This window comes from Mesoplodon densirostris, chromosome 19, assembly GCF_025265405.1.
Source record: "Mesoplodon densirostris isolate mMesDen1 chromosome 19, mMesDen1 primary haplotype, whole genome shotgun sequence".
NCBI classification, from domain to species: Eukaryota; Metazoa; Chordata; class Mammalia; order Artiodactyla; family Ziphiidae; genus Mesoplodon; species Mesoplodon densirostris.
The window spans coordinates 3,474,795-3,497,955 of NC_082679.1; the positions used below are offsets into that span (position 1 = coordinate 3,474,795).

General features: G+C 57.4%; 4 protein-coding genes across 9 annotated transcripts in view; 3 read left to right on the forward strand and 1 right to left on the reverse strand.

The window, feature by feature from the left end:
* Positions 1–1,317, forward strand: part of C19H19orf85 (chromosome 19 C19orf85 homolog) — a 6,146-nt gene extending 4,829 nt beyond the window's left edge. The window contains exons 2-3 of the mRNA XM_060085060.1: positions 727–1,116; positions 1,269–1,317. Coding sequence (XP_059941043.1) covers positions 727–1,116; positions 1,269–1,317 — 439 coding nt within the window. The remainder of the gene's footprint in view (positions 1–726; positions 1,117–1,268) is intronic.
* Positions 1–5,041, reverse strand: part of ZNF628 (zinc finger protein 628) — a 27,686-nt gene extending 22,645 nt beyond the window's left edge. Inside the window, exon 1 of the mRNA XM_060085198.1 lies at positions 5,025–5,041. The gene's annotated coding sequence lies outside the window, so the exon portion shown is untranslated. The remainder of the gene's footprint in view (positions 1–5,024) is intronic.
* On the forward strand, positions 2,626–9,462 carry ISOC2 (isochorismatase domain containing 2). 6 transcript variants are annotated; one of them, XM_060085354.1, is made up of 8 exons: positions 2,626–2,707; positions 4,453–4,550; positions 5,964–6,007; positions 6,302–6,457; positions 6,580–6,789; positions 7,105–7,175; positions 7,333–7,450; positions 9,098–9,461. In XM_060085354.1, exons 4-8 carry the CDS (start codon positions 6,323–6,325, stop codon positions 9,176–9,178), a joined length of 615 nt encoding a protein of 204 aa, XP_059941337.1. In that variant the 5' UTR covers positions 2,626–2,707; positions 4,453–4,550; positions 5,964–6,007; positions 6,302–6,322; the 3' UTR covers positions 9,179–9,461. The 6 variants fall into 6 exon arrangements, with proteins under 6 accessions (XP_059941337.1, XP_059941335.1, XP_059941336.1 ...); XM_060085352.1 differs by having other exon boundaries at positions 6,320–6,457; XM_060085353.1 differs by lacking the exon at positions 4,453–4,550.
* A 5,079-nt stretch (positions 9,463–14,541) lies between these two features.
* On the forward strand, positions 14,542–22,963 carry SHISA7 (shisa family member 7). The gene is made up of 5 exons (XM_060085264.1): positions 14,542–14,561; positions 15,801–16,510; positions 18,038–18,192; positions 20,272–20,421; positions 22,317–22,963. Exons 2-5 carry the CDS (start codon positions 15,831–15,833, stop codon positions 22,961–22,963), a joined length of 1,632 nt encoding a protein of 543 aa, XP_059941247.1. The 5' UTR covers positions 14,542–14,561; positions 15,801–15,830.
* Positions 22,964–23,161: the final 198 nt, after the last annotated feature.

The window sequence follows — 23,161 nt, forward strand, 5'->3', positions numbered from 1 at the left end:
GTGTCCTAATCTCCTCTTGCTGGATTAGGGACCATACTGATGATGTCATGTTAATGTGATCACCTCTCTAAAGACCCTGTCTCCAAATACAGTCACATTCTGAGGTCCTGGGGGTTAAAACTTCAACATATGAATTTTAGGGGGACACAGTTCAGCCCCTAACAGTTTGTGAGATCCGTCTGCATTGTTACTGAGGGGTTAGGAATACAGGGGGAGACCCGTGCAATGGCTATTACAGTCATCCAGGTGGGGAAAGCTGGGGACTCCAACCAGGGGTTAGTGGAGATACTGAGAGGGTTGGTGGAGATGCAGATTCATAACTATTTAGGCAGTAGAATCCACAGGGCATCATGTTATAGTCACATTGCCAGCCCACAGTGCGCCTTTGTGTGAAATTTTTTTTAAAGGCACCCCTTCCTTAAGACATTTTTTACTTTTACATGTTGGAATATAGTCATATTACATCTAAATGTTAAAAAATGTGCGTAGTGTTGAACGAGATGTGCTGCCTTGTGCAGTGCACAAACCCCACAGCTGTTCAGAGCTTCCCTATGCATGGGGTTAAAAAGATTACATTGTCAGACTCATGAAAATGGACCCAGGGGCAGAGACATTAGCACAGAGAAGAAAAATGTGGAGGGATAGAAGGGACAAATCACTCCTGGGATGGCAGATAGGAGGGGAATCCTTCGTGGTCACCCAGCTAATGCCTGGCTCTCTCTGCAGGCAGGTTGCCAAGATCGAAGCTGCCACCCAGCACCTGGCCATATCCATCCTATCCCAGGAGGCACCTCCCCAGAGACCGCCACCCCAAAGGCCACCTCCACCACCTCCATCCCCCTTCCTGGGGGTGGCCTTTGCTGTGGCCCCCACTGAGGCACCCCATACTGGCCCCAGCCTGAGTCTTGCTGCCCTGGACGCCTCCACCCACGACCTCTTTGAGGACACTGTGGTCCCCCAAGAGTGTCCCTCAGTGCCATCTGACCTGTCCCATTGTGTGCTGGGCCAGGTGGACCTGAGGCAGGACCCACACTTCTACGACCCCCTGCTCCCTACCCTGCATGCCCTGGGGGGATGGAATGAGCCCTCAGCTCCTGAGGGGGGTTGGGTGGGCAGGTGAGAGGTGTCTTGTGCCTGCCATTCTCAGAGGATCCCTGAAGGCTGGGGGACCCGCTCCCCATGACACCCAATCACAACCCAGCCCAGGCTCCCAGACAAACCAGACTGCCCCTCCCTCCGTGACAGCTCTTCAGCCACCGCCCCCCCAGGAGCCCCCTGTCCCACCCACTACCCTCCTGGCAGCCTCTGGAAATATGAACCAAGCCCAGACTCCCACCTCTGACCACGGCCTCATGGGGCTTCTCCCAGGTCCAGTGCCCCCACCACAGTCCCTTCGGGGGGTTCACACTCTCCCTCCCCCACCTTCTCCCTTCTTTCTTCCCAGCCCCACCTCCTTGGCAACTGTCCCTTCAGCTCCCTCTTACCCTGGTTCACCTCTGCCTAGTGTCTGGTGTCGTCTTATTTATTCCCAAAGATTTGTTGAGTGCCTACTATGTGCCAGGCCCAGGTTTGGGTGCTGAGGATTCAGCAGTGAATAAAACAGATAACATCTCTGCCCTCGCGGAGTTCACATGGCGGGGTGGGGGGTAAAGTCGGGGGTACTGAAAATAAATGAGTACATCCATACATTTTTTTAGACACAAGATAAATTTCCAATTTCAGATTGGCATTAGTGCTGTGAAGAAAACAGAACAGCGACCTGATCAGGTGACTACTTGATGTAGGGTGGTCAGGGAGGACCTTGAATGACAAGAAGGAGCTGGTACTGTGAAAGTCTGGGATTCCAGGCAGAGGAACCAGCTCGTGCAAAGGCCCTGAGGTGGGACGTTGGGGGAACAGTAAAGGAGGCCAGCATGGCTGGAGTGGAGTGTGGTAAGAGGTGAGGTTGAGAGACTGACAGAGGCACACCATGAATTGGGAGTTTAGATTTTATTCCAGGACTGATGGCAAGTTCACTCTCCATCTCTTTCAACCCCATTTCCAAGCACAGTCTAAATATTACGAACACCACCGTAGGAGGCAGGTGCTGTGAGATGGGGAAACTGAGGCACAGAGAACGAACGTGCAGGGAGAGGGAGGGACTTCTTGACTTCTTCGCGCCTTTAACCCTTTCCAGGAAAATGCTTGGGTCTCTTTTCTAAGTTTCTGTCTCTAAACAGAAGGACAAGGGTTCGAACCCCAGGCCTTCCCCTGCCCTGGGCACAGCCCCTCCCTCTCTCCCTCTCGGCCCCCGGGGTCTGAACTTTACAGCCGGGCAGGTAGCGACCCACCCACTTCTCCAGCTGGAGTCCGCGTTCTCGGTACCCACCGCGCCGCTCCGCCTTAGGCCCGCCACTCACATCTGTCACGACTCCCCATTGGTCAGACTGGCTGCTTTCTCCTGACGAGCCAATCACGCTCTCAGGAAGGACAGTCTGGCTCACACGCAGCCCCCCCCCCAGGGAGAAGCAGCGGCGCTTGCGGATTGGCTGGGAGCGGGGGGGTGGGGCTGAGCAGAGCTAGACGAGTGCCTATTGGGCGGCTCAGCCAGGGTGGGCAGGACGCGGACGGAGCCGGGGGCGGGCCAAGTGTCCGGGCTTTGGAAAACATCTACCAGGCCTGCGAACCCCGCGGGTGGGTCTGAGCGGCGGAAGTCCGGCTGCAGGAGGTAAGTGACTGCAGGCCTTACCTGCGGCGGACGGGCCGGGCCCCGTCCCGGCGCCTTCCTGATAAGGCCCCTCTGGCGCTGCGGGGGGACCAACCTCCCCGCCTTGCTGGTGGAGGACAGGCGGGGGAGGACTCCTGCCTCGGCCCTTCAGAATTGGCTAGCCAGGGGCTCGAATTCTCCACGGGCCGCTTCCGCCCTCTCTGCCAAGTTTCCGCGTCACCCCTGCGTGGTGGGTGGGTTTGGCTCCCATTTCCTCAAGAAGGAAACTGAGGCTCAGACAGAGCTGAAACTTGCCTAAGGTCACACCGCCAGCTAGTCTCGGCTGCAGAACCGGGTTCCCCAGACCACGTGGGGATCTGAACAGCCCCATTCGCTCCTCAGGTTGCCGCCCACCTCGGGCCGCTCCTCCTCCTCCGGCCTCGGGCTCCCTCCACCCGGAGCTGAGTTCTGAATTTTCATCAATTCCCCAGAGTACTGCCAAGTCTGTCTCCAGCCGAGACCCCCTCTCCACATTCACCCCCACACACACACACACATTTTCATCTTCTCCCCCAAATCAGTTCCCCTCTCCAGGTCCCCAGTTAGTCCCTGGAACCTGCCACCCTCTGGCCACTGGCAACCTGAGGCTCTTCCTTCTCCCCCTCCGACCCCAGCCAGGCCCAGCTGCCCCCTCCCCGCTCTGTCCCCGCTGCCTGAACTGGAGCCCAGGCCTCACCCTTGGCCACCTGGACCCCAGTCCCCTCTTTCACCCTGGCCTCCACCTCCAGTCCCGCCCAACCGCGGCCAGCGAGGCCTCCCTATTTTATTGTATATTTTGAAAACTTTTTATGGAAGTATATCACATATGTAGGAAAACAGAAATCACAGATATACAGCTCAAATAACTTCACAAAGAGAACGCTCTGGTGTCAACAGCATCCAAATCCAGAAGCCGAACGTCCCCCACACCCCAGAAACCCCCCTTGCACCCCCTCCTTCAACACTGCCACCCAAGGATAACTGTTATCATAACTTTAATGCCACGGGTTGGTTTTGCTGGGTTCTTGCCTTCTGTAAATCCTTTACTGTATCGTATTTATTCCTGACTAGACAACCTGTTACACACATTGTCCAAAATTCAAAAGGAACAGACTAGTACACAGTGAAAATCAAATGTCCTTCACACTGCCCCTCAGAGGCCTGTCCCTGCAGAAAGAGCCTGTTCCTTATGTGCCTTCCAGAGAGAGCAGATATAGATTGGAACAGTACCTACACTTTTTCTTCTTCTTGCATTTTGGCACAAATGGGAACATTGTTATATACACTATTATGCTTTTTTTTTTTCTTCACTGTTAACATCTCTTGGACACTTTTCCACGTTGTTACTTAAAGATCTCCCTTGTGATTCTTCCTGGCTGCAAAGAATTCCATAGTATGGATATACCATAACTTATGTAACCAGTACCCTAACCGTGGATGTTGGATTTATTTCTGTTCTTTTGCTCTGGGAAGATGCCCATCATGAATAACCTTGTCCTGTAATGAATAACCTTGTCACATAATGAATAACTTTGTGTCATTTCACAGGTATGTCTGCAGGATAAATACTTAGGATAGTTAGGAGTGAGTTCTCTGGGTCACAGGGTTTGTGCATCTGTAATTCTGAGAAATGTGGGCACATGGTTCTCCCTAGGGGTTTTGCAATCCCCACTCCTACAGCCCAAAGGGAAGCTCCTCCTCACTCTAGACTCCTGTCACTGTCACAGGCTTCCGGACATTCCAGCGCCCCCGCCCCCACCTGACCCTGTCCCTCCTGTCCCCTGGAGAGCTAACGCTGTGAATGGGAGTAAGGAGAGCGCTCCAGGTGAGGGAGCTGCCTGGGCAAAGGCCCTGAGGTGGGACTTGGCCACCGAGGCTGGAAGGTCCCGGTTCAGCGCCTTGTGGGAGGAGGGTACATCGTAGTCCTGAGGACAGAGAGAAGCCATGGGGCCTTGGGGAGAGCTGAGAAATAGGGTCAGCTCTGTGTTTTCAAAAAGCTTGTTTTCTTTCCCTCTCTCTTCACTTCCTCAGGGAGAACTCTGCCAAGATGGATTAGGTTCCCTAGCAATCCTAGCACTGGTCACAGTTGTAATTATGCAATTAATTAATTCAGTGTGGTTTTGTTTTTGAGGGAGTTTCCATTCCATTTGTTTTTTGAGACAAAATTCACACAGCATAAAATTCACCATTTTAGCCATCCACTAGTTTTTGAACTTTAGATATGTCACACATAGAAAACATTTTCAATGGTAGATGTGTTCAGTTTAAAGAATAATCACAGACACCTGTGGGGACTCACCAGCCAGCACTGAAACTTCCCCCGAGTGAGTGTCAGCCGGCTTGCCCTCCACTGGGTCCACTGGGTCCACAGGGTCTCCGTTTCCTAAATAAATTAACAAATAAGTGAGTAACATGCAGAGAGGGAGGGAGCTGCAGACAAAAGCCAGGACTCCCATTTGTGCAGCAACTCAGGCACCCAGGGACACAAGCCTCTGAGTACATGGGCTGGGACATGTGAGACTTGGGGTGTCCAGGGCCCAGATGCTCACTCTGACGGGGGTGGGGAGGGGCAGTCACCCCTCTAGTCCCCACAGGACCTTGGCCTTCATGGACTCCCATGGGCTTCAGTGTCCTCCCCTTTAAAAGGGCTGCTGGCCAGGTGGCTCTACCAGTCCCCCCACCTTAATTTTTATATCTCTCTTTTTTTTTTGGCCACACCTCATAGCATGCAGGATCTTAGTTCCCCAACCGGGGATTGAACCCGTGCCCCCTGCAGTGGAAGCACAGATTCTTAACCACTGGACTGCCAGGGAAGTCCCTTTCTTTCTTTTTCTTAAAATTGTGGTAAAATACACATAACCTAAACTTTACCATCTCGACCATTTCAAAGTGTACAATTAAGAGGCATTTAGTATGTTCATGACATTGGGCAACCATCACTACTATCTAGTTCCAGAACATTTCCATCTCCCCAAAGGGAAACTCTGTACCCCTTTTCAGTCACTCCTCACACCCCCGCAACCCCCCCAATGCCCTGAGGTGGAAGCACCATCAACCCGCTCCCTGTCTCTGTGGACGCAGCCGCTTTGGGTTTGGGGCATTCCATGTAAATGGACTCCTGCACGTGGTCTTCTGTGACTGGCCTCTCTCACTGAGCATCGCGGTGAGGGGCCTCCGCGCTGTGGCCTGTGTCGTTGCTTCATGCCTTTTTATAGCTGGGTAATATTCCACTCCACAGGTACCCCAGCCTTTCTTTCTAAGACCTGGAGGGGGGTTCAGCTGGTGAGTTTTCCACACGGGTAAACTGCATTTCAGAGGAGGCAGTCAGACTTGAGGGACCCCAGACCATGAAGGAGGGAGGTGGTGCAGCTGGGAGAATGCAGCTCTTTTTGCCTCGGGGCTCAAGTCCTGCTCCCTCTGCTATGGGCAGTGGGCCCTCAATCAGGACACTTCACTACTTAGACCTCGGTTTCCCCCTGGGGGTGGGGGGAGGATCACAGTTGGAGCCTGGGGTGTAAGCGTGTGGACCCTGGACATGCAGAGAAGCCTTCTCCCTGCCTGATTCCACTCCCTCAGCCCCTCTGCCCACCCCAGGACATGGCAGCTGTGAGGCCCGGCCTGGGACGCATCATCCCTGGATCATCCATCCTCTTCCTGTGCGACATGCAGGAGAAGTTCCGCCATGTCTTGTTCTTCCCCCAGATCGTCTCTGTGGCTGCCCGCATGCTCAAGGTACGGACCCCCTCCTCCCGCAGACCCCCCAGTCCAGGGCCCCGGCCCCTCGTCCCGCAGACCCCCCAGTCCAGGGCCCCGGCCCTTCCTCCCACAGACCTTTGCTCCTCACCCCAACCCAGGTGGCCCAGCTCCTGGATGTGCCAGTGGTGCTGACTGAGCAGTACCCACAAGGCCTGGGCCCCACGGTGCCCGAGCTGGGGGCTGAGGGTCTGCAGCCACGGCCCAAGACCTGCTTCAGCATGGTGCCCGTGGTGCAGCAGGAGCTGGACGCGCGGCCCCAGCTGCGCTCTGTGCTCCTCTGTGGCGTGGAGACACAAGCCTGCATCTTGGTGAGACCGCAGCTGAACCTTGGGGACCTCTATTCACACCTGGGACCGCCCCAACCTAAAAAGGGTGTCTTTCCTGACCCAGAACTCTCTATCCTCCCCTTCCTGACCCATGACTCCCCTCCTGACCTGGGACTTTCGCCTTCACTAAGGACCCCTCTCTTTACCTGGGGCTCCCATCCTGCCTAGGATCCCGTTGTAATCTGGGGACCTCCTGCCCTGATCCGAGCCTCCCTCATCCCCATCCTGGTTCCCCAGTCACTCACCCAGGATCCCTGTTCTTGTCTGGGGGTAGCCCTGACCTCTTTCTGCCCCTAGCACACAGCCCTGGACCTCCTGGACCAAGGGCTGCAGGTCCACGTGGTGGTGGACGCCTGCACCTCCCGCAGGTGAGAGGGTCCCCTCAGGGGTGGGGTGCATGTGGGATGGGTTTGGAGCACCCAGGAAGAACCAGGGGGTGGGATCCCTGCCGAGTTTGCCAGGTGTCTGGGTATCCAGACCAAGGCGCTGACACCGCACACACACCACCACCCCCGCCCCCCGCAGCCAGGTGGACCGGCTGGTGGCGCTGTCCCGGATGCGCCAGAGCGGCGCCTTCCTTTCCACCAGCGAAGGGCTCATCCTGCAGCTCGTGGGTGATGCCGCCCACCCCCGGTTCAAGGAGGTACTGACCCCCACGCCCCACACTCTGACCTCCCCCATCTCCCATGCAAACGGCAAATATCTTTTCAGCATCCACCACATATTCACAGAATACACCTATGAACACAGAAGGCCGCCGCCTCCAGGGGCGCTAAGTTCTAGTTGGGGAGACTGCGGGTCAACACCATAAATCAATGAAAGGAGAAGCTGTCTGGCCATGAGGACTGTAGAGAGAGATAAAGCAGGGGAGGGGGCCAGGTGTGCAGAGGAGGGGTTGCCTAAGGTGGTCCAGAGGCCTCCCGGAAGAAGGTGATTTTAGAGTGAGGTAGAGATGGGAGGGAGCCAGGCAGACGGGAGAGAACAGTCCAGTAGGGGCCCCGTAGACGGGAGCCCCTTGACCCTTTCCCGCCACCCCCTCCTCCATTCTGTGGCACTCAGGTCCAGCCTCCACACCCACCACCCGAGTGGCCTTCCTAGTACCCAGGTCTGCCCAGGTAGTCCCCACTGCTCCACACCACTGAGGGCCACTGCTTGGCCCTTAGGATAACGGGACTTGCCCGAACTCGAGATTCCCAGCCCTTCCCCTCCTTAGTTCAGTTCTGTTGAGCATTTATTGAGCACCTACTGTGTGCCAACCACTGTGGCAGGTCCAGGGGCAATAGCAAAAGACAGTCTGTATTCAATCTCGCATTGTGGCCTGGAGCTGGGGAGGGAACATGTAGAACGCGTGAGAAATAAGATGGGGGCTGGCAGCTGGGAGGCCCCTCCTGGGGGGTGGCCTTGAAGTGGAGACCTGAAAGTGCAGGAGCAGCCAGTCGTCCAAAAAGTGGTCCTGGCAGAGGGGACAGCTAGGGCAAAGGCCTGGACGTGGGACTGAACTTGACTTATTCAAGGAACGGTAGCAGGGCACGGTGAGTGCAGGGTGAGTGTGGGAGGAGGGGAGGCAGGGAGGAGCCAGAGCCGAGTCTTCCCAAAGAGTTTGGTGGGGGTGGGGAGGGGCAGCCATGGGGGTTTGCACAGGGGGGCTGGACACTGTCAGATCTGTGTGGAGTGCCAGGTGGCTAATGGATATGTGGTAGGAAGGGGGGAAACCAGGGTGGAGGCAGCGGCGGGGATACAGGCTTTGCTTATTTTCATTTTTTAATCTCTGCAGGTTAGCATGACAGGGATTGCTGATGGGTGCAAGGTGTGAAAAGGCAGCACAGAGAGAGGATCCGGCTTGAGCGCAGTTGCTCAAGCTCTCTACTGATGGGGGTGGCGGTGGCGGCAATGAGGTTGAGAGGTCAAGTGACCACCAACATCTAAGAGGCAGCTGGATAAGTGAGTCCAGAGTTGAGGGGCAAGGCGCGGGCTGGATTTGAGAGTTGAGGGATAGGAGAGGTGAGATTACTTAAGAAGAAGCATGTGTAGACAAGAAGCCCCAGGACAGAGTCGGTCACCCTTAGTGGTCCAAGTCAGCAAGGTGGATCAAGATGGCAGATGATCAGGTGCTAACCCTGGTGGCTATGGTGAAAGGGAGGCCCTAAGAAAAGTTCTGAGAAGAGGCAATGGTTGGTTTGGCCAGTTGCTACTAAGGGGGCAAGGGAGATGAAAATGGAGAAGTATCCCTTGGATCTGTCATGGGGATGAGAACCCTTGAGCTTCCTGACTCCCTACCCCTACCCTACAGATCCAGAAGATCATCAAGGAGCCCGCCCCAGACAGCGGGCTGCTGGGCCTCTTCCATGGCCAGAACCCCCTCTTCCGCTGAACTCCCTACCCTGCCTTGAGGGGAGACCACCTTCTCGTCCCTGGGACCTTGGCAGAAGCGCTTTCCCCCCCATTCTTGGATCCCAAGAGTGGTGCAGTCCACCGGGGGTACCGCCCCCTCAGGAGGGGATGTGGGTGCCGCTTTTCCATTGGATGGCAGCTCCCGGAAATGCAAAGGAGACTCTTGGAAGCTGGGCGGGGGTTGGCTGAGCCGAGCTGGAGGTGGAGCTCGGCCCCGGGCCACTTCAAGGGGCGGCAGTGGGAGGGGGAGGGAGTGTCACAGGCTGTGTGGGACCCGGTCTCAGAGAATAAACATTGATGTGACTGTGGACTGAACCATTCTTGGGTTTGGGGGGTATCCCGGGGGCGACTGGGGGCTGCGGGCGGTGGGGGAAGAGGGGTCCCCAGCAGGTGGGGAGGGGGAGGTGCCTCTTCTTAACTCCAAGCCGGCGCGAGGCAAAGGCGAGGGCTGGCCACTGTCACATCTGCACCGAAGCCGGCGCGCATCTGCACGGAAAAGAACTGCCGGCCCGGGGTCGCCCAACTCGCTGCCGGTCGCCCCCCCATCAGCGCGCGCACGCCCAGCCGGGTTGGCTCGCAGACACGCGCTGGCTCTGCCTCCCCTGGCCGGCCCCCCACGTCGCCACCACCCCCGACTCCCCCAGGGTCCCGCATCCGGAAAGTGAGGTGAGCGTGACCGCACCCCGGTGCGGAGGGGGAAACTGAGGCACGAGGGACATGGGGACGGGGAGGAAGGAAGAGACAGGCATGCGGATGAATGGATGAATGGATGGGAAGGACAGACAGCTTCATCTGAGTGGTCCCTGCTCCCCTAAGACGCAGGAGCCCGGGAATCCACATAGGGGCTCCCAGAATTCTGCAGCCCCCTTGGAAATCTGGGAGTTGGGACTCTACGGACCCCCCAGTCAGGGCCCCTCAGCCCCTTCAGAGTCTTAGTCCTCCCCCCGCCCCCACCGCATCCTTGGGTGCCCAAGAAGGCAATCTGAGTCCCCCAGGGACCCAGGCATCAGAGCTCTCAGCCAGACCGCCCCCCACTGGGGAAACAGCCCCCCCCCGCCCCTGGATCCCAGACCCCTCCCAGAAGGCCCGGTCACCGGACCCCGCGGTCAGAGCGCCCAGCACCCCCTCTCTCCGCAGGGATCTAGGAGTCCCTGCCTCCCCCCTCCTCCAGGAGCCCCTGGGACCGGGTGCCGGCGCCCCCGGCCCCCGCCTTTCGGTCCAGGTGTCCCCCCCCTCCTCACCCCCCAGCCTGAAGCTTCGCGTCTCGGAGGCCGCGCTCGCGTCTCCACGGCAACAGGAGTCTATTTTGCGCTGGGAACACACAGCTCCCGCCGCAGCGCCCCCCCCACCCCGCCCCTCCAACCTGAGCCTGAGCGAGAGTGGGGGGCCCGGGAAGGGAGACTGGTGGTCCGGAGTCAGGGGGAGACACAGAGACACTCAGAGGGACAGAGATCTGTAGACAGCAAACCTAGGAAAGAGACACAGAGACAGAGACACGGAGTCAAAGAGGTAGCGAGAGATGGGGATGTGGCAACGGGGAAGACACAGGATGTAGAGAGACAGAGACTGACTGGGCAGAGGGAAGGAGAAAATGTTGGCGCACGGAGGAGACTTGGGACAGAGACTGAAAGATGCAGAGATGCGATGAGACACGTAGAGAGAGAGGCTCAGAGAGGCCGCGACCCAGGGCACTTCCCGATAGAGATGAGAGACCCGCCGGCAGGCTGAGGGAGAGGCGGTGGGAGGCAACGTCCGGGAGGAGGTAAGGACACGGAGACGCAGAGACTCCCAGAGACAGAGACATAAGAGACAGGAAGGCCTAGGGACTGGGCGGGCCGCTGGGAGTGCGTGGGGAGGGTCCGCATGTCTCCCTCAATCCCACCTCCCACCTCCCGGGTGGCGAGCCGGAGGCGGCGCTGGATCCCTCCACCCTGCCTCCCCCGCCCGGAACTGGGATCCCCGCCCGCGCATCCAGAACCCTCCCCTTCTCCCTCCGCTTTCCCCCTCCGGCCGGGTCCGCCGGGTCCGCCTCCTCTGGAACCCAGATGCCGCCTTCTTCCACATGCCTAACCCAAATCCACCCTCAACCCCAGATATTCCTAGGAGGCCGTCCCTTTGCACTCGGACACCGCCCACCCTCAGCCCTCACCCCGCTGCCACCTGCGGACCCCTCTCCAGCACAGTCGCTTGAGGTCAGGGCTTCTGGCTTTTTCCGGGTCTCCTCCCCTCTGCGGGTCTCTATCCTCCTCTGGTTCTCTCTTTCGAGCTCTCTCTCTGTCTGATCCCCAGTCCTCTGGGTCTTTGTCCCCCGCCCCCGCCCCGTCTCTGCTCGCCCTCTGGGTCTCCGCCCTCCCAGGGCTCGGTCCTCTTTTCCTTGGGTATCTGTACTCCCTTCTCTTCATCTCCGTTCCTCTCTCTCTGGGCCTGTCCCCCTTTTTCTCCGGGTCTCTGTCCCTCTCTCTCTGGGTCTCTGTCTCCCTCTCCCCGAGTCTCTGTTCCCCTCTCCCTGGGTCTCTATCCTTCTCTCTGGTCCTCTACCCCACCCCGAGGGCTCTCTCCACCTGCCCCCCCCCGCGCCCTGTTCTAGCTCTCATTCTCTGCTGCCAGGCATCTCAGAAGGCAGTCCTTGCCCCTAGAGCCCAGCTGGCAGGGTCAGGAGAGGGGTAGGGGTGGGGTGGACCGTGAGGCACAGCGCTTGCAGGGGAGCAGGTGGAGGAGGGGCTCCTCCGGGAGCCCAGGGACCGAGTGGGGCCTGCTCTGGGACCCCTCCTCACACTGGCTCTCCTGATCTCTGTCCTCACATCTCCATCTCTCAGGTCCTGGGCTGGGGTGCTGGGTTCTGGCCCCGAGCTGCTAGGTGTGTGTGGTGTGGGGAGGGAGATCCGGGTTTGGGGGGCATTCCTCTCCAGCTGTGGAGGAGGAGTGTGCCTTCCGGTGTGTGTGGGGGGGGGGGCTGTCTGGGTGTGTCTGGTGGAGGGCCACATGCCTGCTTCGACTCTCCACCACTGGGTTCTCACTGGTGTGTGTGCCTACGAGGTTGCGTGACTGTGGGCTGTGATGTGTGCCACTGCGTGCCCACGTGCAGCTCGCTGGGGCAGGTCCCTGGCCATGTTCTGGAGCTGTGTGTGGTCCCGGTGTGTCAAAGTGTCTGAGATTGTGTCTGACTCTTGTGTGCTGTGGGTGGGAATGCCCAGAAATGCATGGTTGTGTGTCCACATGGAGCTGTATTGTGTGTGTTTGGGGAGGAGGGAGGCTCAGGTGTGCCGCCAGGAGGACATTGGGTGTCCTTGCGTGTTGTGTCTGGACACTGTGTGGGTGTCCTGTGCTCTGTGTCATTGTGCGTATATAAGCTCTGTTGTGTGTCTGTGTATAGTTTTGTGTGAGGTAGAGGAAGAACTGGTCCCCTGTATCCTTGTGTCTGGACCAGCTGCTGTGTCTGCAGTGTGTCTCCTCCCCACCTGGAGGTGCTGCCCTGCATCAGGAGGTGTGAGGCAGGGACTGGAGGCTATGGGACCTCCACTGGTCGAGGGTGTGTGTGTGTGCGTGTGTGTGTGTGTGTGTGTGTGTGTGTGTGTGTTGCTGGGTCTGAGGGGACGTAGGCCACTGCTCCTTCTGCCCCACTCCCCAGAGTTGTCAATGGCCAAGAGTTTCGTGCATGTGTGTGAAGTTGGAAGGGACAATGGGAGTCTGTTAGCAGAGGGAGAAATTCTGTCCACGGAGCCCAGCCAGAGGCTTGGCACAGCACAGGGACTGAGAGGGCAAACTGCTACCCCTGCGGGTCAGATGAGACAAAGGTGGCCCCAGCCCAATGCAGCTCTCTAGCATCTATGATTTAGCAGACAGATGGTACCCTTGCATGTGCTTGAAAAGGTGCCCCTTCCCACAGATGGATGCAACCCCACCAGCTGCATTCTTAGGAAGGAGAGCCCGGCTGGATTCCAGCCTCTCAGCCAGACCCTCTTATGCAGTACACAACCTGCCCAACCATATGTGGCAGCCCTCGTATGAATGAAGAAGTCCACATCGCCACACACGTGTCACTGTCAGAAGTGGTGTGTCTGTGTGCATGACAACCTATGTTTCTCTGTGTGGGATAAAGCATCCATGTTCTGTGGGTGGTGGTGCCCTGAGTTCAAAGCCTAGCACCATTGCTTGGGCACTGCGACATCACCTGACCTTTGTTGGTTGGTTTTTGTTTCTTAACTGTGGTAAAATACACATAACATAAAATTTACCATTTTAACCATTTTAAGTGTACAGTTCAATGGCATTTAATATATTCACAATGTTGTGCGACTACCACCACTATTTAGTTCCAGAATATCTTCTTCACCCTGAAAGGAAGCCCTGCCCCCATTAAGCAGTCACTCCCCATTCCCTCCTGCCCCCAGCTCCAGGCAACCATTTATCGGCTTTTGTCTACATGGATTTGACTGTTGCAGACATTTCATATAAATGGAATCATACAATATGTGACTTTCTGTGTCTGGCTTTTCTCTCTTAATGTTTTTGAGGTTCTTCATGATGTAGAATGTATTGGTGCTTCATCCCTTTTTATGGCTGAATAGTATTCCATTGAATGGATAGACCACATTTTGTTTACCCATTCATCAACCGATGGACATTTGGGTGGTCTCCAGTCTGGGGCTGTTGTAAATCATGCTGCTAAGGACATTCGTGTTTTTGTGTTAACATGTTTTTCAATTCTTTGGGGCATATGCCTAGGAGTGGAACTGATGGGTCATGTGGTAACCCTATGTTTAACTTTTAAGGAACTGCCAAACTGCTTTCCGGAGTGTGGGCCAAGGCACTTCTAAGACACCCGTTAAACACCGAGTGGAGGCATCCAGCAGGCAGTCTGGCGGCGAGCTCAGGGGCGGGGCCGGAGCAGAGTTAAAAGGGAACGTTGAGGCCCCAAGTGCAGCCTCCCATAGGACTCTCCCCATCGCAGGCCCCAGCGGTTTTTGATAATGGCGTGGCCCCTAGATGCACGTGCACTCAATGGGAAGGAGCAAAGGATAAAAACAATACCAAACGACACTATTAAACTAGTCCCACCCGCCCACCCTCTCTCCCACCTCCTTGCACTGCTTTTATTTCTTCACGGCCTCCATAATTTCTTAGTGTTTCTTCATAACAGTTTTCAACGTGCATCCCATTAATTTGTGTCTGCGTACTGGCCCTCTCCCCTCACCAGAAGGCAAAGCCCATAAAGACAGAGGAGGAACCCTGTGGTTCATCTACTGCTGCATCCCCAGCCTCAGTAAACACTGCTGAAGGAACCCCTCCTGCCAGCCTGCTGCCCTACAAGACAGCTGGGCGGGCCTGTCCCACCTGGCCCCTCCCATCCTGTTCACCCTCCTGTAAGTATAGCACCTGCACTAGGCCAGGCACTGCCCTAACCTCTCTACACATATGAAATCGGTTCGTCTTTCCAACCACCCAGTGACAGCCATCCTTACCCCTGGTTTACAGATGGGGAAACTGAGGCACATGGGGACTTAGGTGTATCCAGTATCAGGCACCTGGCACATGGTGGAGTTGGGGGATGAACCACTACTACCCTGACTCTCCAGCTGTGCAAGGAGACACATCAGACCTGAAACTGTGAGCGTGGGTGTGTGTGTGCATGAGAGAGAGAGAGAGACCACAGAGAGAGACAGAGAGAGAGACTGAGGCTGAAGATCCCTTGATTATCAGACGTAAATACAGGAGAGAAGTAAGCACTGGGGGAACTGAGGGCCACGGGTCTAAGGCAGCAGTTCTACCTGGGGGCAGACGTGCCCCCGGGGGGATATTTGTTAGTGCCTGGAGGCATCTTACGCTAACACGATGTAGGGGAACGTGAATGCTCCTGGCACCCAGCAGATGCTGCTGGACACCCCACAATGCACAGGACGGGCCCCCACAAGCAAGTACATTCTGTGCCCAGATGGCAGTAGCGCCCAGGGTGAGAAACCCTGCACTCCCTCTTTCCATCTCCTGGTCTATAAACTCAGGTTCTCAACTCGGATCTCTCTCTCTCCTTCTCTCCCCCCATCTGCTCTTCTCTCTCTCTCCTTCCCCATCTCCCCGACTCCTCCCATCTCGCCCACCCCACCACGCGTCTCCCTTCATTGCCTCCCTTGGTCCCCCACTGACCCATCCCAACCTCCTCCCCACTCTGCCCACCTCTGCCGTCCCTCGCCTGCATCTCACCTCTGGCTTTCCCCTCTGCCCTCTCTCCCTCACCTGCCTCCATGGTTTCTTCTCCCTCCGTCACGTCTTTCCTCTGGTTTCTGTCCACCTCTCTCGTTTCTTCGCACCCCTGATGTCACTGTCAACTTTCCCATTCTTTCCTCCACCACTCATCACTCACTTTGATCTTTTCTCTGCCATTATCATTTCCGTTCTCCTTCCGCGGTGTCTGGACATCCTCCTGTTGCTCCCCCATCACCGTGCACTGTCCCGTGGGACTGCCAACTTTGGGCCCATGCATGTCCCCTCCATCTTTTCTGTTTCCCGGTTTGTGTCTCTCCCTCGGCCTGCCTTCCTCATCATCTCCGGCCCCCATCTCCACATTTCTCCACCTCTGGCCATCTTTCTCCCGCCCACCGTTGCAGCCGCGGTTCTCCCCCAAGCCTGGCTGCCCCATGCCGGCCCTCCTGCTCCTCGGAACCCTCCTGCTCCTGGCCTCGACTACCGGCCAGGCTGGGGCGCGCCCGTCCAACGCCACAAGCACCGAACCCCCGGGCCCGCTGCCCGCCCTGCTGGCGCACCTGCGGCGCCTGACCGGGGCGCTGACCGGCGGCGGGGGCGCGGCGGGCCCGGGGACCAACGTCACCAGGACCAGCACCCCGAGCTCGGCCGGCGCGGCGGCACGGGCGCCCCCTCCTGCCGAGCTCTGCCACGGCTACTACGATGTCATGGGCCAGTACGACGCCACCTTCAACTGCAGCACTGGCTCCTACCGCTTCTGCTGCGGCACCTGCCACTACCGCTTCTGCTGCGAGCACCGCCACATGCGCCTGGCGCAGGCCTCCTGCTCCAACTACGACACGCCGCGCTGGGCCACCACGCCGCCGCCACTGGCCGGGGGCGCCGGGGGAGCCGGGGGTGCGGGCGGGGGACCCGGGCCCGGCCAGGCCGGGTGGCTGGAAGGGGGCCGGGCGGGTGGCGTCGGGGGGCGTGGGGGCGAGGGCCCAGGGGGCAGCACGGCCTACGTGGTGTGCGGGGTCATCAGCTTCGCCCTGGCCGTGGGCGTCGGCGCCAAAGTGGCCTTCAGCAAGGCCTCCCGTGCGCCCAGGGCGCACCGGGAGATCAACGTACCCAGGTGTGTGTTCTCGGGGGCCGGAGGGAGGGAAACCTGGGGGCGGGGGCGGGGCCACGGGAGGTGGAGCCATCAGGGAGTGGGGCCGGTGGCGGGGCGGAGGGGGTGGGTGGGGCGGGGCCAGTCAGGGTGCAGGGAGTATGGCCAGAGACTGAGGCAGCCACCAGGAGCGCAGAAGCCAATGCCTTGGAGAGATGGGCGGGACATGAGAACATATGTGACTTAAGTGGCAGTCTATGGAGTGACCGGGTAGGCTCAGGCCTTCATTCATTCAACAAATATTTCTTGAGCGCTTTCTGTGAGCCAGGAGCTGGGAACACAGCAGTGAACAAAACAAAGTCCCTGCACTGATGAGTAAACCTGGTTTCCAATCCCAGGTCAGCTGCCTGTGGGCTGTGTGACCCTGGGAAATTTGCTTAAACCTCTCTATGCCTCAGTTTCCTTGTCTGTACAATGGGCCTAATAATTGTTCCCCACCTATTCAGACTGTAATGAAGATTACCTGGGTTAATTCATGTTGAGTCCTGGTACATGGTAAGGCCTCAGTAAATGCTGGCTACCGTTATCATTAAGACAGTAAGCGAGGAAACACATGTGCAATATACTTTTAGATATTGATAACTGCTGTGAAGAAAATAAAGTAGGCATAACGAGTTGTGAATGGGAAGGACAGTGTTGTTTGACACGAAGTGGTCAGGAAAGGCCTCTCTGAGCAGAGACTTGAAGGAAAAGAGAGAACCAAGCAGATATCCGTGGGAAGGGCATTCCAGGCAGAGAGGAAGCCATAAGTGCAATGGCCCTGAGGTGGAGTGTTTGCAGGACAGCGAAGCAGCCCATGCGGCTGGAGTGCAGTGGGTGAGGAGGCGGTGGACAGAAGTAGGCAGAGGCCAGCTTTACCCTAAGTGTGACGGGGGAGACACTAGAGTGTCCTGAGCTCCGTCTGTCACCATATGAGCCCTGGGCTGTGCGTATGAAACTAGACTGCAAGGGTTAAGGGCAGAAATGCGGAGCCCAATTGGAGACTGCGGCAATGGTGAGGGATGGGGCTCGCGGCAGCACAGGTGGTGACAAGGGCTCTGAGTCAGGATACACTTCGGAGGGCGGATCCACAGGATTGCTAAGGGCCGTGCAGGAAAGAAAAAGAAGGGCCAGGGGTGATTCTGAGGTTTGGGGTCCACAGAGCACCCTTTATTGCCATGGGGAAGGCAGCAAAAGGAACAGGAGTGAGGTCCCAGGTTCAGGGTGGGGCAGGGCCACAGAGAGGACGATGTGGGAGGGACCGCGGAAGGGGTAGGGTCCAAATAAATAGGGGAGGGGGCACTTCAAGCGGGAAGTGTGGTCCGAGGGACCTTGGGGCAGGCGGCGCTCAGATTGGTATTAGCAAGGGGCGTGGCCAAAGGCGAGAAGCCGAGCTGAGCTAACGGATACACCCAAAGGTGAGAACGGGGAGGGGAAAGAGGCCTGCGCCCTCCCTCTCCCCACCCCCACCCCCAGTCCCCAGGCCACTGACCATCCCTCTGCCACTTCTAGGGCTCTGGTGGACATTCTGAGGCATCAGGCGGGGCCTGGGACCCGCCCGGACCGGGCACGAAGCAGCTCCCTAACCTCGGGGATCGGGGGTCCCGACAGCATGCCCCCGAGGACGCCCAAGAACCTCTACAACACCGTGAAGCCCTCCAATCTCGGTGAGTGAGAAGTGGGGCTACGGCTGCCGCCTCTGCTGCCTCTGCATCTGCCCCCACCCCTCAACCCTGTAGCCCCGCCCCCCACGGATAGCTCCGCCCTCCACGGATGGCTCCACCTCCCATTGCCCAGGCCCTGCCCCTAGCCACAGCCTGCTGTCTCTGCCTTCCCTGAACCGTTATGGCCGAGACCTGTTTTGGGCGATGCACTGGACTTTGCAGTGAGCCAGACCTCCTCCCTGACCTCCTGTGGGCACCCTGGGTGGGAACCCTGGGTGCTATGACGGATGATTTAGATTTAGACACTCTCAGCCCCTGCACTTGAGAAACTCATGTCAGACCACCCAACAGCCAGTGACACGCAAGGACGCACTTAGTACCTGAATTAGAATTTGTCGGGAGCCAGACGCGCGGATTCAAATCCTGGCTCTGCCACTGTGACCGAGGGCAAGTGCCTTCGCTTCTCTGGGCCTCAGTCTCCTCATCCATAAAATGGGAATCATAACAGTACTCACTTCATATTATTGTTATTCTTATAGTTTATGACGAGTGCATCAGTGGAGAAGTCCAGGTAGCTGGAAGAGAGTTTGAAAAGGATCTCCTTTGGTGTGAGGGGGAGGAGGTTCCCTCAGAACGTGGTGTTTGAGCAGTGGCCAGGAGGGTGAGGGGAGCTTCTTGGGCAGGGGATCTCTGAGTGGCTGGAGCAGAGCTTGTGAGGTGGCCAGAGCGGAGGTTGAGGAGAGGGTGGGCAGATACCTCAGGAAGGGCCTTGAGTACCAGGCTGAGCTGAGCGGCTCTGCCTTTGTCCTGAGGGCAATGGGGAGCCATGGAGGAGTTTAGAGCAAGGGAGCAGCAAAGTCAGAAGTGGGTGGAAGAACTATGTCTCTGGAACCCATATGAAGGAAGACAGATGAGAGGAAGAAGACTCCAGAGGAGGCTTGCACGATGATCCAGGCAGTAAGGGACAAGGCTTGATCTGGGATCAGGAGTGGAGGGGAGGAGATGGGTTTGAATAGTAGTGATAAGGAAGAAACATTTGACCTGGATCTTGAGGGGTGAGTAGGAGGTCTTCAGGCAAAGAAGGAGAGGAAGGGATTCAAGGCCGAGAGAACAGCATGACAGCATGTGCAAAGGCCCTGTGGCAGAACTGAGCTGGACCATTTGGGCATCAGAGAGAAGTACGGCTTGGGAGGGATGGGAGATGAGGCTGCAGATGTCTGTTGGGGACAAGTCACACAGGCCTCAAATGCCATCCCCAGCTTAGACTGTGTCCCATGTGTGATGGTGAGACATGGGAAGAGTTTCGAGCAGCAGAGGGACAGGGGCAGGTGTACATGTCAGAAATACTGCAGTGGGGCTGATCTTGGAGATGGGCTGGCCATTTGGCCAGAAGGCTGGTTTGATGATCCAGGAGGGAGAAGCAAGTCAGGGCAAAGATTCAGTAGGCAGGAGCGACCAGAGCTGGGGACCAAGTGGACATGAGTGGGGATCCTTCCACAAGACCAGGACAGCGGTGCCAGCTGGGAACAGGCAATGGCAGTGATGCCACCTCCCCTCTTGGTCCTCACAGATAATCTGCACCACAACTACCTGCACCTCAACGTCAACAGCCCCAAACACCACGCTGCCACTCTGGGTATGGACCAGGGCGGGGCTGCGGGGAGGGCAGGGCTCCTTCCCTTCCCACCCTTGTACTGAGCCGGAGCCAGGTGCCCAGCATAGGGCAGCTGTGAGACCCTGGGAGCCTGTCCTCACAGTCCAGCCAGGTAACCCAGTGAGGCTCAGTTTCCTCATGTCTATGCCAGAAGTGGTCTGCGGGAAGCTGCATGGAGTGCATCCCTTCTAGCCTGGGGTGGGGCACACAACGAGTGCTGGGCGAACGCCAGTTGCCCCTCCTGCTCCTCCTTCCCCAGCAAAGAGCACCCGAGGGGTGGGGGGAGTGAGCGCAGGGAGCTTGGACTGCTGCAGCTCTGAGGGGCTGGGACTCCAGATTTCTAATGCTCTAAGCGGGCTGGGGGCCAGAACTGCTGGGTCTGAGGGAGGAGGGCCTGGACTGACCCCGGCTGTGCCCCTCTGCCCCAGACTGGCGGGCCATTCCGCCGCCCAGCCCCTCCCTGCACTACTCCACACTGTCCTGCTCGCGGTCCTTCCACAACCTCTCGCACCTGCCCCCGTCCTACGAGGCCGCTGTGAAATCTGAACTCAACCGCTACTCCTCCCTCAAGAGGCTGGGTGAGTCTCGGGAAGGGGAGCTACCTGGGCGATGGGGCGGGGTCAGGGCCTGGGTTCAGGACAATGGACAGTGACCCGATAGCCTTCTAAAGCTTTAGATTCCACCCCCCACCTTAGATTTTTCTCCAAGTTTGTTCCAGAATTACCTGAGGTAATTTTGTATCACAATTACCTGGGGTGCTTTTTAAAAATGCAAACCCATGGTCCTCCCCCCAAGATCTATTGCATTCATCAGGACTTGTATTTGCAATGAACAGAAATACAACTTAAAAAGAAAAAAAAAAAGGTGACTATGCTGGCTTGGTAACAGAAAGTCTATGTGCCACAAGCTTCAGGTGTGGCTGAACCCAGGTGCTCAAAAGCTGTCTCCAGGATTCTACATCTCTCAGCTCTGCTGAATAGTGGGCTGGCTTCATTTTCAGATAGAATTTCCCCTTGTGATGGCAAAGATTGTCCTGAGAATTTTCAGGGCAATTCTACCAGAAGAGTCTCTCCCAATGATTCCAGCAAAAATCCCAAGCCTGGATCCCACTGGCCAAAAAAGGGTCACATGCTTGTCCCAGAACCAATCACTGTGACTCTGATTGGACATTTCTGGGTCAGTGGCCGATCCCTGGTAATGGAGTAGCCTTCAAACATTTTAAACGGAGATCCACAGTAAGAAAGGATTTTTATATTGTGTCCCATGAGACCCACATACACTGGCACTTTTTTTTTTTTTTTTTTTTTGCGGTACGCAGGCCTCTCACTGTTGTGGCCTCTCCCGTTGCGGAGCACAGGCTCCGGACGCGCAGGCTCAGTGGCCATGGCTCACGGGCCCAGCCACTCCGCGGCATGTGGGATCCTCCCGGACCGGGGCACGAACCTGTGTCCCCCGCATCGGCAGGCGGACTCTCAACCACTGCGCCACCAGGGAAGCCCGACTGGCACATTTTTTAATTACAGTAAAGTTTTGAAACTTGTTATTATGGACATTTTCAAACACACTCGAGAGAGTAGAGGAATTGTAAACTGAGCCCCATGTTCCTGTCACCCAGCTTTAACGATGGGCAACATTTTGTTAATCTCTCCTCCCTCCACCCCATCCTTTGGTGGATTATTTCAAAACAAATCCCAGATATCATGTCACTTCATCCATTAATATATCAGTAACACACACACAACTGAAATAAAAATTTTGTGAATGGTTTTCACCCTAATACTCTTATTATGGGACACTTTCTGATAATTTTCTATTCTATTTCATTTTGCCAAGTGCTGGTCCCTACCCACAAAATTGACTTTACAACCCATGAATGGGTCAAATCTCCAAGTTTGAAAAATACGTACTACAGGATGAAAGGGACGGGAAAGTGGTTCCTCAAAAGAGTTGGGGGGCTTCCCTGGTGGCGCAGTGGTTGAGAGTCCGCCTGCCGATGCAGGGAGCACGGGTTCGTGCCCCGTTCTGGGAGGATCCCACATGCCACGGAGCGGCTGGGCCCGTGAGCCATGGCCACTGAGCCTGCGCGTCCGGAGCCTGTGCTCCGCAACGGGAGAGGCCACAACAGTGAGAGGCCCGCGTACCGCAAAAAAAAAAAAAAAGAGAAAAAAGAAAAGAAAGAAAAAGCAAGAGTTGGGTTCTACTCCCCAAAGAAGGGATGTTCCCAGGCAATTACAAAAAAAAAGAAAGGTCTCCCCTCATCTACGACCGCAGCATTGCAAGCTGGGCCTGGGAATCTGCATTCTGCTAGCTTGACTGTCCTGACTGGTTAAAATTGTGCCCCTACCCAGGCTAATGACCAGGAAGTTCCAGGTAATGTCTGGGGTCTTCCTGGGGTGGGGGGTGCCCCAGGGAAGGGAGCACATTCTGGGCTGGCTGAGGACCCACCTCTGTGGTTTCTTCCCTTCTACCCCAGCCGAGAAGGATCTGGACGAGGCCTACCTGAAGCGCCGGCACCTGGCGGAGATGCCCCGCGGGACGCTGCCCCTGCATGCGCTGCGGCGACCTGGCACAGGGGGCGGCTATCGCATGGAAGGCTGGGGTGGCCCCGAGGAGCTGGGCCTGGCGCCCGCGCCCAACCCACGGCGCGTCATGTCCCAGGAGCACCTGCTGGGCGACGGGGGCCGGGCACGCTATGAGTTCACACTGCCACGCGCGCGCCTCGTGTCACAGGAGCACCTGCTCCTGTCGTCCCCCGAGGCCCTGCGCCAGAGCCGCGAGCACTTGCTGTCACCCCCGCGCAGCCCGGTGCTGCCCCCCGAGCCTGCCGCCCGCGCCAGCCTGGCTGCCTCCCACTCCAACCTGCTGCTGGGGCCCGGGGGGCCCCCCACACCGCTGCATGGGCTGCCCCCGCCGCCCGGCCTGCACGCGCACCACCACCACCACGGCCTGCACGGCTCGCCGCAGCCCGCCTGGATGTCAGACACCGGCGGAGGTGGGGGCACGCTGGCCCGCAGGCCGCCCTTCCAGCGCCAGGGCACGCTGGAGCAGCTACAGTTCATCCCCGGCCATCACCTGCCCCAACACCTCCGCACTGCCAGCAAGAATGAGGTGACTGTCTGAGTGTCTGAGGTCGGGCCAGGGGCTTGGGGGCTGCAGCCTGGGGCCTCCATCCCAGGCTGCATCCCCCAACACACTCCAGGGGCCTGGGACCAGATCTGCGGTGGCCGGGAGGGCTGCCTCCAAGGACACTGTTTTGGATGAAATCATCACCTGACACAAAGCTTCCTTCTGCGATGTCACGGCAGATGAGACCCCTCC